The sequence below is a fragment of the Armigeres subalbatus genome, chromosome 3, assembly GCF_024139115.2.
Source record: "Armigeres subalbatus isolate Guangzhou_Male chromosome 3, GZ_Asu_2, whole genome shotgun sequence".
Classification (NCBI taxonomy): domain Eukaryota; kingdom Metazoa; phylum Arthropoda; class Insecta; order Diptera; family Culicidae; genus Armigeres; species Armigeres subalbatus.
The window spans coordinates 167,796,795-167,811,129 of record NC_085141.1 but is presented as its reverse complement, the minus strand read 5'-3'; the positions used below and the strand labels follow the sequence as shown (position 1 = coordinate 167,811,129).

General features: G+C 38.0%; 1 protein-coding gene across 3 annotated transcripts in view; it reads left to right on the top strand.

Annotated features, from left to right (window-relative positions):
• Window positions 1–266: 266 nt before the first annotated feature.
• Window positions 267–14,335, top strand: part of LOC134219446 (uncharacterized) — a 29,609-nt gene continuing 15,540 nt past the window's right edge. The window contains exons 1-2 of one of the 3 annotated variants that reach the window (XM_062698177.1): window positions 268–610; window positions 669–796. In XM_062698177.1, coding sequence (XP_062554161.1) covers window positions 710–796 — 87 coding nt within the window. In that variant the 5' untranslated portion in view covers window positions 268–610; window positions 669–709. Of the gene's footprint in view, window positions 797–12,658; window positions 13,007–14,335 lie in introns of those variants that run through there. The other 2 variants (XM_062698175.1, XM_062698176.1) reach the window with 2 other exon arrangements.

The window sequence follows — 14,335 nt, the reverse complement described above, 5'->3', positions numbered from 1 at the left end:
GCTATGAACACATGTCAATCCCTCTTAAAATGATGACCAAATAAGGATTAAATTTTATACTAATTTATGTGCATTTTTAAACGCGATTAAGCAGTTTCAACGACAAATCGAACAAAATAAGTACCATTTCGAACCAGTGTTCATTGATCCGAGAACGAACAATAACAACAGTATCGGTACATTCTCTAGTGTCGTCATTAATAACCATCCTAATAACTATTCCGGGCAGACTGATTCGCCATAAGTACGAACCCAAACAAGAACCTGCGCAGTAGCAGCGTCACATTAGATCGGTCAGTTTGTTTTTGGTTCTCGTGCTCGAGAGTTAGTCGACGCGCGCGCATAAATATTTGTTTCGTGCTGCTGTTTCGGTCGGCTAGTCGATGGTGATACGCAGTGTGGCAGTTTTGCGATATACTGACACCGGATTTCACAGATAACCGGTTCGTCGTGACGACGAAGAGCAAACTTATTGAATCTGAGGAGCGCGGGACAAGAACACGGTTGAATTGTTTTCTTTGGATGAAGTGCAAGCGTTGGACAAATTGCAACAATGAATGACATGTCCAAATCTATAAATTACATTCAGACGAAGCTGATCCCGGATTTGGTTGAAAAGCGTAAGTTGACTATCAATGGAATCGATCCTGATGATACCGTAGTTCTAGATGGCGTTGAAGTGAAGCCTCTGCAATCTGATGGAACGTTTATGCTGACGGTGTTGTATAAGGTCAAAGTACAATTGGGCAGTGCGAGAAGCGAGAATATCAAGCAAGAGTCGAATTTGGTGGTGAAGGTAAGTGTTAAAACTGTTGAACATTTTGTTTAACAAACGTGATCAATCAGAAGCTGAACTTCATATTATAAAGATAAGAGTGGCTTAACTGCTCTCTACACAATACATTAAATGCTGTGGTGGTGGTGATAACTTCAACTCATTTCAGAGAATCAATTCCAAACCATTTCATGCCATTCCATTTACGTGCAAGATCGTAAAATACTTAAAAAATAAAATAGAAAAAATATCCATTTGAGCAGCAGTATACCCCCGGAAAACACCACAGCTGGTTTTACATACAAAATAATCATGTTTGAAGATCAATATATCGATTCATATATATTGATCTTCAATATCGATTCATAGGGGCCCTCCTTAGCCGTGCGCGGCAAAGACAGCGCGGCCATGCCGAGGGTGGTTGGGTTCGATCCTGCGGCGTTGGTCTAGACAATTTTCGGATTGGAAATTGTCTCGACTTCCCTGGGCATAAAAAAGCATCATCGTGTTAGCCTCATGGATATGGCATACGTATGCAAAATGGTAACTTTGGCTTAGAAACCCCGCAGCATTAATAACCTGTGGAAGTGCTGCTTAATGAACACCAAGCTGCGAGAGGCGGCTCCTGGTCCTCAGTGTGGGGATGTAATGCCAATAAGAAGGAGAAGATATCGATTCACTTAGCGATTAGATTTCAAAAAACTAAATTTCAAAATAATAAATGTTATTTGTATGCATATTTACTGAAAATGCATGTTTTTGTTGGAAATAATTATGAAGCTACTATTTTTATTAGGAGCTCCATACATATAATTATTTGAAACTTAAACTCGCATTTTCAGCGAACATAGATACAAATAAAAATCATTAATTGAAAATTCAGACCATTTAGGCTGGGCTACAAAACATGTCCTTAATCTAATCGCTATAAATTAAGATATCAATCTTCCAAAGCTACGACCCATTTTTGGTATGTGTAAACCATGGTGGTGTTAAAATTATTTCCAGTGGTGTATTCCCTTGCACAACGTTTATTACTCGAGCACATAACTCGAAATAATTAACAACAGTTCCCAGTTAACTGAGATATTCTTTACAAAACATAAATCGTAATACTGGAATTTATGCCTAGGTTGGCCTATTTTTACCGATTTGTTGGGCCACCAAGTTGGTCTCTACTTATTTGATTGAATAAATAAAGTCTAATTTTGTGTGTGACACGCGATTTTAATGAAAAATCTTCATTTGGCCCGTTAAACAACTGGAAGACCAACACGCACTCGGTATTCTCGACCGCTTGTGCGTACTAAAGTCGAGTGGAGATGATATTTGAAATGTTGCGTGAAACATGAATTGCATCATCTGTTGGGTCTACATTTATCGTGCAATCGTGTAATGGGCCAAACCTGCAATGGGAATGTCTTTTCAGCTCTGTCTATTGCAGGCTAATTAAAAAAACTGTATTATGTGAAAACGAAAAGGTGAAGAAAAATGGAAAGACTAGCCACATTTACAGTTGACGTAAAGTCAGTTTTAACTTCTCTTCATAAACAGCCTAGGAAGCCGTGTGGTGTCGGCAGCCGATTATCTGGCTAATAATAACGTTTTAGACTACATTTAAAAAAAAAGAAAATAACCACCATGTCTTCTTTTTCTTCTTTCTCATCTGGCTGACGGCTGTCATACATATCTGTTTATTGATGGCCCGTTTACATATTCGCTAATTCTAGCGGGTTAATACGCTATCCGACAATACTAATGCTAAATTATCATAACGCTTATTAGCAAGAACAATTACCGATATCGGTTTTGTTGAGATAGTGAGTACTTAGACAATGCGACTATCCGGACAATACTAGCGCGCATTAGCCAACAAACAGGAATTGTCTCCTCGCCATTGCTGCTTTATATATTATGCTAATTTCGTGCTAGTATTGTTTGGGATAGGCACGCGTCTCGCTAGAACTAGCCTCATATATGTAAACGGGATATAAATATGCTTCCGTTGAAGAGTTGTCTCAAAAGCCACGACGAATCAGAGACAGTGTGGTCGGGTTTCACATTTTGCAAACCCTGACCCGACCTCTAACCTGAATGAAAAATCTTAGCCCAATAAACCTGAACCCGACCTGTACCTGGCAATTTTACATTCGCAAAACCCAAAATTCGACCCGAACCTGAATTCACATCACAATTTTTTGAAATCCGAACTGGATCTGTACTTAGCAGAAATCCTAAACATTTCTAGCTTCGCATTAGACCAAATTAATCGGAACTACATAGGCCCATGTACCGGACAATATATCTGGCAGAAGAAGTTTCAAATAAGAAGCTCTTTTTTTTGGCTTACGAGGGAAAAATAAAAAGCTGCAGTTTTAGAAGTATTCGTGGGGAAATTCTTCCGTTTTGTAAGAGATCTTATTACTAGAAAATTTAAAAATATGCTAGCACCGGGTTGTAACCGTTTGGTTACAAATTGTGATTTTGTTTTGCAATTATATTTGTTTGTCGGAGCCTTTACGTTTCTCGTGTAATGCCAACAGAATTACCACAGAAGCCTGAGGGTTTGGTACCGCTGTAAAGAACATGAGGATGCTATCAAATATCAACATGGCATCATGATTCTGCAAATGTCATGTTGGATGAAAATGCAATAAAATTAGCAGGGAAAATATGGAGAATTTGGTATAAAGAGTAGCCATTGCCCAAACTCAGCCTCTTAGTAAATCAGGCGTCCGTGTGCTGTGAAGTGAAAGTAAAGTGCAGTATTCCAAGTGAACCCCCCTTTCTAGTGGGAGCTAGTGTGAGCTCCGGGGAAAAAGTGTTCAGGTAATTCCCAATCCTGTACTATGGAACTTGGAATTAATTCCTTGGTGTCCTTTAGGACCTCTTTTCCTACCTTTTTTTCTACGTCGTTTTTGAACTTCTTTCCGTCCAGCACACGGTTCGGCCCGTGAAGCCGTCAGGCTTCCGCGCCTAAATCGTAAAGGATTCTGTCGTCCTTCATCGGACGATTCCTCGAGCCGTAGAGCCCTAATCGTCAAGGAGAATTCCCCTCTCAGCCGTCCAAGGTGGCTAAGCCACGGCCGGCCGATCGCGCCTACGAGGAAGACGCCTGCCCACCATCGTCAGCAACGCCCGCTGGCCCCGTCGGACGAAGACCGTCCGTTCACCGCTCGCCTCGCTATTCCGGCGAGATTTCTGGTCGCACAGCTCGACAGAGTCGCTGTGTCGGCCATTCTGCTCCATCACCAACAGCAGCAGCGGTATGTACCGGTACCATCGTTAAAACTAGGTCACACTTAACAAATTAACACAAATTTATTACACAGAACAACACGCACACGCCACAATTAGGAAAAATAAATTATATGAGTAAAGTGAAAGTTCCTGTGTTGTTAGTTTTGTTTACCGCGAAAAACCCTTGATTACTAGTTAGCCGACCCTGGGATTGCCGGAGAGTCTCTTGGTTGTGCTCGCTACTGCGTATTGTCGAGTAGTTTCAGGGTGATGATGGTATTTTCTAAAAACTTATCAAAAAAAACTTCCTCAGAGCTCTTTATCCTTTTTGGTTAATTTATTTAACAATTTTTTCAATTGGCATACTTTCCAGATACAATGGAAAAACGCCAAAGTTGTTCCACCTTTGAGGCCGGACAAAACTCCAGCTGAGGCTTCTAGTAAGAGTCACTAACCAGCTTGTTTTCTTCAATAAGCAAACTGCTGAAAAGATTATTTCAAATAGAATGATGGTTCATATTATTAATGACAATTCCATTTTATGATGAGCAATTTGGTTTTTCGCCATGGGCATTCTACCACCATCAGTTATTAAGAGTTACGAACTTAATTGTCATTCAACAAATCTAAATGATATTCGACTAGAGTTATTCTTCTTGACATAGAGAAAGCATTTGACAGTGTTTGGCATGGCGTTTGATTGTAAAATTGACGAATTTTAATTTTCCTCTGTACATCATTAAACTGATCCAAAACTATTTATCAGATTGCTCACTTGTAAACTACTGCATTCTAAATCCATTAGATTACCTGTAAGAGGCCAGTGTTCCCTGCAAGCATACTGGGGCCCATATTGTATAACATTTTTACTTCGGATTTATCTGATTTACTTCACCAGGGTGTGTCAAAAATCTTTATTTGTAGCAGATGACACAGGTCTCTCAGCCAAAGGGCGTAGCCTTCAAAGTTGCTCTGTAGTAGATTGCAAAAAGTTTGGATATTTTCTCCACTTACTTGGCAAAATGGAAAACTTCCTGAATGGTTCCAAACTCAGCTTATAATTTTTCCACATAAGTTGAGAGCTTCTTATTTGAAACCTTCTAGCAGACATATTGTCACTACAATGGGGTTCAATTAATTGGTCTAGCAAAGTTTTATTTAGGACTTCTGCTAGATCAAAAATTAACTTTAAAAAGTCACATTGAAGCGCTCTCAAGCTAAATGTAACAAAATATATTAGGTGTCTATATTCACTCTGGCTGAATCTTGCTTCCGTGGTATAGTACCAATGAACCTTTAGTAGAATTTTCTACATTGAAAAACATTGCAAACAAAATAATTTCCATTTTAGATAAAAATCATTGCAATCTTCTATTGCAACGTATTAACTCATTATACCCTTATATTACATAACAGTTTAGGTTGAAAACATTGTAATTCCAAAATGGCTCAATTCAACCAGAGGAAAAATCCTAACTGCCAAAGGCAACTGAAATGTATTAATAATAACTAAAAATGTAATATAGCAAATAAGGATGATAGTGTTAAGAAAACACGGAACAGCTAGTCTAAGAGATGAATGCATGTATTAGATAATTGGTAAAACAAAATTAGGGAACAGACGGCTTTGGCAGGTTTTGTTCTAATATTGGCAGGATGAAGATTGACTATGCTCAACGGTCTAAACATTCTTCGTATATCGTTATCATTGTGGCCAAATTTCATAAAACTTACGACAAAACTTCAAGATAACATACATAGAACAAACCTTGTCAAAGTTGCCGTCATCCCCTTAGTTAAAAGAAAAAAAGACGGGTCAGTAGCTGAAGATCGTCGTCAATAATAATGGAGTTGAATTTAATTTCAAGGTATTTACAATTGCAATGACTCTGAATTCGGCAAATACATTAGTCAAAGACTGCGAGCGCAACGTACTTCATCTCTATTACCGGACCCTTGATACTGTGAACGGTACCATTCAAATTAACGGGTTCATTGCGCATCTCGAATTTGAACTTACATTTCTATTCGTCAATTGTGAAAATTATTTCTGGCTGCCTTTGCGGGTTTGTTTCGATTCTGCACTGTTCCGCTTGATGTGAGTGGCGATAAAAGGAAAACAAACACTCCTAGATGGTGCAACTCAGCAAAGATTGGGTAAAATGAGTATATTTCCATATATTTTTCACTCTTTCGACTTAATTGTGTTAATGACATTGAACTTATTTTTAAGGTTATGAACAGATGTTCAAACGAACGGGGTTTACAAATGACGAATTGCAAATTAGTGTTCGAGATTAAAAGTCAGTCATATACTGGGGTCCGATGAAGGTATTTCTGTTCGACTTCATTCAGTCGCAGTACAAGATTTCTGAATGGTGTTGTACTAGCTCAATCGAGGTATGTTCTGTCAAACGAAACAAACAGAGAGAATAAGAGACAGCGTTCTCCGTGTTTATTGAGCCGTCTGATGGAGAGACAACCTTCATGCATTGCGAATGTGAGCAAACAAAGAGAGTGTGAGCAATTTCATCTGCGTAGTATGTATGAAAGGATTTTGTTTATTATCATATTAAATATTGTTGATATATTATCGTAGGGCCCACCATTTTTCAGCGCCACTACTCATTAAAATGGGTATGGCAATTCTTACAAGAAATGGGTGAATTTTACGGTAGTATATCAATAATAACATAGCACCTATTAATGGGTAAAGCCATCTAATAAGCAAAAGGTTGCCTGTTGGAAAGGCATCCTTCATGCGGCATGAATTGTAGTTAATTTATAAACATGCTAAATCGTGCCCAATGGCTATAAAAGTAATATTATTTATTGAGCAGTTGAAACCGATTAAAACATTATGCCGATACGATACATGTTTTATAAATTGAAGCAGAAGGGCGTCACAAATTATAAGATTTGCTATTAATCGTATAATATTCGGCAACTCTGCTGTACGAAAATCATTTTTTTTGGTGAATGTCTTGGCTAAAAGGCGCATTGCACATGTTTCTAACAGACAAATTGATATGGAATTAGTAAAAACTTAATCCACGTGTTCTTGGAGGGACTGGAACCTTCAAACTCCTACTCTCTAGGATAGGCGTGGTAACCTCTACAATAAACAAGACCACTTAAAGGTCATTGTTTTTGGAAAAAGCTAACAGAATCGGAGTACCAACCTCAACCACGGTTAGCTCTTTTTGCAAAATTGAATAGCTTTCGGACGCTTGATTTGTCTAATCTTCGCTACGTGCCACTGTTGTATATCTACAGCCGTTGAGTGTACACGTTTATTAATCGAGAGGATCGTTCTCTGCGCCCCAACAACGGACTGGTGATTTGTTTTCAAAGGCTTCAAAAAAAAGCTTGGATAAAGCATCGATAAGCTTCGATTTGCTCTAATCACCGTAATCATGTTGGTCTTCCACCGTCATTAGTCGTCCGAGTACACGCGACCGCATGCGTAGAGCAATCAAACTCATCGTAAATGCTTTAAGTGGCATTTATTATATTTATTCGAGTTTATGCCACAGATCCAATTTGAGCTAAATAATTTAAAGCCAAAAAGGATTCGATAATAAATTACTTTGATGTTTCCATGTGTTTTAGTTAAATGCACTTGGGTTATCTCTTGCGCGTTTTTTTTTATTTGACTCAACTATTTTTACGTATATTTTGGAATATATACTTTTTTACGCAAATTTTCCCCATAGATTTTTCACGCGGTTTGTCGAAATCGTCAAGAAATACGTGAAAACCGCCAAAAAAAATGATTTAAGTTGTAGTCGTTTTTACGAGGATTTCGGGATACACCCAGGTTTTTTTACACGGTTTGGTTTTCGTCGTTTGAGACCTTCAGCATCAATGAAATAATGAGTTAACCCCACGAAAAAATTCACAAAAAATCAAAGAAAACTCAGGTGGTATTTAAAAAGCTGTGAAAGTTCGGGTTAACCGGGAAATTAATGATTTCCAACCGTGTAAAAAAAACTGGGTGTAATTAGAGATTGCATATTGACTGGAAACTTTAAAAGTAGGTATACTAATGACATTCTTTCCTTCAAGATACAATAATGAAACATTTATACTCTTCCCATAGAGAAATAATAAAAAATATAATGAAAAACTTTCAGCAAGAAATGACTCTCGAACAACATTCGAAAGCTATAAAGGTGACGAGTGATTTTCATTCGACTTGAGTCGTTTTTCAGTGTGCTATCGAGTCTCTATAATGCCAAAAAATCTCGTTATTCTTGTACCTCCTCGAGCATACTCGAACGATGAGTCGTTTCCGAGATCGAATCGAAAGCCGTAATGCCAAACATGTTCGACTCGATAGAATTACGTTCGAATCGAGATGCACAATGCCACCCCAGAATTCCAATCGATATACGTTTTATATAAATCCCAATCAGCTTTATGATAATTGAAAGTAGAGCTGATTGGATTATTAATGGCTTCTTGTGAGATTTTACACGTCACAGGAAGGTGATCAGAGTCAAAGTCAGCATGAGTTACCAATTGGCCACACAGCTGACTTGAATCCGTTAAAACTAAATCAATTGTAGAAACAACGCTACCGAAAAACCATAAGGAACCTTTAAAGGAAATTTCGAAGAAATCCCTACCGACATTTTAAAAGAACTCCTGACAGAATTTTCGAAAAACAATTCTAAAGGAGTTTTGAATGAATTTGAATGAAGATCCCCGATAAAAATCAAAAGAAATGGAGAATGTTGTAAAGAAATTCCTGAAAGAAATGGCCAAAAATGTCTTCCTAAAGTTACCAAACATACCGGAAGAGTTTTCTAAAGATTACCCTAAGTATTTCCCAAGGAATTGCTCAAGTTAGTTCTGAAAGAATTCCTATGGGAATTTCAGGAAAAAATGTCAAGGAGGTTGCTAAGGAACCCCTAGAGAAATTTCTAAGAAATGTCCAAAGTATTTTCTTTAAAAAAATCCGAACGAATGCCTAAAAAAAATCTTTCGAAGGAATTCCTCAATAAATTCTGATTAAATTTCTAAGCAAATTTCCAATGAATTTCAAAAGTATTTTTTAGAGAATTTTTGTAGGAATTCTAAAATAATTTTCAAAGAAATTTTAAAAAATTTTCTATAGATATTTAAAAAGAAATTAGCGGAGGATTTTCGAAAGGTGTGGAATTTCTGAAGAATTTTACGAAGCAATTCCTGATGGAATTTGCTAAGGAATTCCTGAAGCAGTTTTAAAAGAATTTCCTAAAGAATTCTTGGAGGAAGTTCTTAAAGAATTCCCGAGGGAAGTTTTGAAATAGTTCTTAGAAGTCCTTCTTTGAATTTAATTTATGGAGGAATATCTTGATAAATTTAAGCATTTATTTAATTTTTAGATTTATTTCCTATTTCCCTAGAGGAATTTCTGAACGAAGTCGCGACGGAATGCCCAAAAGAATTCGTGGAGAAATCTAAGATTGTCGGAAGTTTTTTCAGGAGTTTCGAAAATTCGGATATTCTTTCAGGAACTTGTTCAGGAGTTCTTAAGGTATTTCCTTAAAATTTCGTCCTAGAACTTCTGGAAAGGAATTCCAGAAGAGTTCTTAGAAGAATTTCTGAAGATATTTTTTTGAAGAGTAACTTCACGAATTTCTCAAGGTTTTCCTATACAAATTTCTGAAGGAATACGTGGAGGAAATTCCGAACAAATTCCTAAAGGAAATTACAAGAAATACCCGAAAGAATTTCCGAAAGATTTTCAGAAATTCGTTCCCGGAGGAGTTGTTGTAGAACTCCTTGAGGCAATTTCCGAAGGTATTACCGGACGAATCTCCAAAAACAATTTCTGGAAGAAATGTTGATTTTCTGTTGAAATAATTGCCAAAGAAATTTCAAAAGTAATTCCGAAGGAATTCTCAAGGAAATTTCCAAAGGTATTGCTTCAAAAAATTTCCTAAGCAATTTTTGAAGAAACTCCATAAGAAGTCTCCGAAGAAATTCCCAACGAAATTTTCGTAGGAGCTCCTACAACCATTTTCGTATGCATTCTTTAAAGAATTCCGAATACAATTCGTAAAGAGTTTTCTAAAGAAATTGGTAATGGAAGTTCTGAAGGAATCTGCGGAGAAAATTCGTAATTTCCGTTATTTCCGCAGTAATTTCTGGAATATTTTTCAAAGGAATCCCTGGAGGAAATTCCGAAGAAAATCTAAAATGTATGTCGAAACGATACTTCTTCGAATATTCTCAGGAATTCCAGAAATTCAAAGTTTTTGAAGAAACATTTATCAGAGTTTTTACAATCAAGTATCAAATATTTCCAAGACAATAAAATATAATTAAGATTTCGTAATATTAGTTGCTTTTCTATGCCCGCCATTGCATGATTATGTATCTTGTGTGGCAAGTACAATGCATACACTATGCCCAGGGAGTTGAGAATGTTTTAACCCGAAAGCGAAATCATCCTAGACCGGACCAATAATCGAACTCGCCATCTCCGGATTGGCAATCCTACGCCTTTGCTCGCAAGGCTACTGGAGACGTTGTATTGCTTTACAGATACGTATTTCGACCTCAACTGTTAGGCCGTCTTCAATGTCTCGTACCTGACTCGACTCGACTCAAGTTAATTGATTCTTTTATTGCGATTAGTCATCGGCGTGGTAAAATTGTGACCGGCGGCGCGCCGACTCAAAATCTTTGAAAGCGGCGACGACGTGAGTTAAACCACTGGCGGCGGCGGCGCACAAGTCTAATTAGAATACGATAAACTATCCTCCGCCTGTATACGAGCCACTTTGTGATCGTGTAGCGTTTAATATTGTAGGGTGTTCATGTGTTGACCCCGGAGAAGACAGGTTGCATGCGAAAAGATAACCTCAGTCGGGTGTTAATAAACTTAAGTATGCAAATGATATCTCTAGGAAATACCCGTTGAAAACATACGTCACGCTTTAAGGGGAAACGAAGTGGATTTTGAAGAAAGTGGTTTTGATGAATGGAATCAGGAAACTTCTTCTATGACTGACGTTATCAATGGGTTTTCCTTTTTGAATGATGCAAAGTTTGCTAATTCATTGGCGTTGTGACTCGACATTTTTTGTGTCAGACTGTGTCTCAAATTTCTTGCAAGTTTGCACACGACAAAAATAGAAAGAGGTGTCTCTTAGCTGACGTAGCTCTTACTGATAAACGTTGTGAAATAGTGCTGAAAAAGGGAATGCCATACCAAATGGCTATCATTTCTGTTTGAGTAAATCACGTCGAATCATGACTTAGCAGGAGACACCGTTTTCAATAGGCCTTCCCGAATACGATTTTGCAAATACCACAAAAGTTGAAAGTTGTGAGTTCTAACGTCCAGATGAACTATTTTTCCAAACTAATTTCATTTGAGCTGTATCACAAAGAACATCGTGCGGAGCTTCTTTTGACTCCAGAGGCTACTTTGGATTTTTGATTTTTTGAGAAAACTAAAAGGAAAAAATACCAAATTTGAAACAGAAAGTTGCCATCCAACTATCAAAAAGACACCCGATTAATGATAATGACAATTTTATAGTAATTTGCGTTATAATTCTTGTTTTAAAATGTCCAAAGTAGCCCCTGATTTGTCAAATTTGTCGGGGCGCACGACGGTATATATGTTCATTATGTTTATCGTAATTCGGAAAACGTTGATGTAAATAGTTATATCTTAGTAATGTATACTGTATAATTTATAATCACGGGTAGAATAAAACAGCAAAAGAATATAAAGTTCTATTATTAATATATAAATAACTGAATATCCTAATCTGATATTAGTCTGTTTGATATAGTTGTTAAAATTGCAAAAATAAGAACAGACATTGTTCTAGCAAATAACTCATTAATAACTCATTCTACCATTATAATAGCAAACCAAGAGCAAAATATTTGAGAAAAAGAAATTATTAAAACCAGTCATTGTGCATATTTTGAAGTTCCACGTGTAGAGATTTTGTTACGATTGCAAAATTTGTTCTTCATTCATAGTTTTACTCCTCCTTACAATAACACTCAAATAAAAAAAAATATAATTAAAAAATATGTTATTTTATGTTATTCGTGAATAGCATGAAAATAACAAAACTTGCTTAATATTATGTTACTAGTCGACCCGACAGACGTTGTCTTGCATAGTAGGCGAAAATGCGCGTTCTGAGCTGCCCATGCGAAATATCTTAATTTTAGTTTTTCATAATTTCTCCACCCTTACTCGTGATTTTCGCAGGAGGAAATATCATATAAACCCGTCGGAAACGATAATGAATATATCTGCTGAAAGAATGAAGGAAATCTATCCAGCCGTTTTCGAGTTATGCGGATACGAACACAGACCATTTCATTTTTATTATATAGATTAGTTTATTTTTCACCCCTACCCGGGATGTATAGAAGCATTCAATGGTTTATGAAAAATACTAATCGCATTAAATTATTCTACGGGAAAGGTCTATTAGCGTGATCCATAGAATGCAATAATATAGTAGTCAAGTGACTGTATTTGTTCCCAACTGTCGCGGCTGGTCAATCGCGATTCCATTGTTGTTTTTTTTTATATCTGAAGTGTGCGCAGCCGGCGCGCATCAGATAGCTGGCTGCCGTTGGCGATAAGCACGAATAGAGAAAACTCATCGAATTTGATGAGCTGATAGCAGTTCTAGTTGTGTCGCGTGGGACACCAGTTCGCCTGGATTCAGCGCCCGGTTTTTGCACACGCAGCTACTACAAGCTGGATAAATTGCAACGATGAGTAATACGGCAGAATCGATCAATTATATTCAATCGGACTTAATTCCGGGAATGGTAGAACGTCGTCAGTTGACCATTGATGGAATTGATGCTGAGGATACCGTACGTTTGGATAGCGTGGAAGCAAAACCACTGCAGGCCGATGGGACGTTTATGCTCGCCGTGTTGTACAAGGTCAAGGTTCAGCTGAGCAGCGAGAAAGACGGGAAGAAACAAGAATTATTGTTAGTAGTTAAGGTTAGTACATACAAAGGGCGCTTCTCTATGCCACAGTATTGGTAAAACCATATCCAGCAATCATCTAGCACTTACGCGCATGAAGCTCGCTTACGATTCTACAAGAAAGAATCACGCCTAATTTTTCATGCAAATTCGCACCATTTTAGCATTTGCTAAATTATATTTCGCTTTTAAAAGCGTGAAAAATATTTTGGATCCATAATTATTATTCATGCACGCAAGAATGTTTTATGCGAGGAAGGTCAGTTTACAATAGAAATCACATGAAAATCACAAAATGATTCAACTAGTTTGATAATTATCAATTAGTTTCTTTTTTGTATCTCTCAATAACAAAAATCATTTGGTTCTCATGGAAACTCATTAGAATTCATGAGGACTCATGGGCTCTCACTGGTACTTATAGGCACACTCACGAGCACTTACTTATCCAGTTATCCGCGAGCGGTAATGGCCGCCTGCTTGCATGTTGGCTAGTCTCTGATTTGACGTTTGTGGAGGTCAACTGCACACTCCGTATTGAGCATTTTGATCATTTTCGTAATATGTACGTGGTACTACATATAAGAGGCTGAGCAGAGGCGAATGGCTGCTAAAGGTGATTAAAGCCTCTCTAAACTAAAAAAGAAGAAGAAGAAGATATAGAAGATAATACGACTCGATACAATCGGCAACGACCTACGCGAGGAATGAAGGATCACGATTGGATGCTTGGAACACGGAACTGCAAGTCGATAGGTTTTGGCAGGTTGCGACAGAATAATCTACGATGAATTACATCCCCACAGTTTCGACGTCGTGGCGCTGCAGGAAATCTGCTGGACAGGGCGGAAAGTGTCGAAAAGCGGTAATCGAGCGGCTACCTTCTACCAAAGCTGTGGCACCACCAACGAGCTGGGAACCGGCTTCATAGTGCTGGGAAAAATGCGCCAACGCGTGATTGGGTGGTAGCCAATCAACGCGAGGATTTGCAAGCTTATATAAAAGACCGTTTCTTCAACTATAGAATCGTCAACGTGCACTGCCCACACGAAGGGAAACCCGACGATGAGAAAGAAGCGTTCTATGCACAGTTGGAGCAGACATACGATGGATCCCCTCTGCGGGACGTCAAAATCGTCATCAGCGACATGGACGCTCAGGAAGGCAGGGTGGAAATGTAGTCTGCATACCGTATCGAACGACAACGGCCAACGATGCATAAACTTTGCAGCCTCCCGCGGAATGGTAGTCCGAAGCACTTTCTTCCCCGCAAGACTTACCGCAGTGCAAATATTTAATCCACCCACTATCTCGTTGCAGTATGCCTGCGCTCAAAACTTTCGA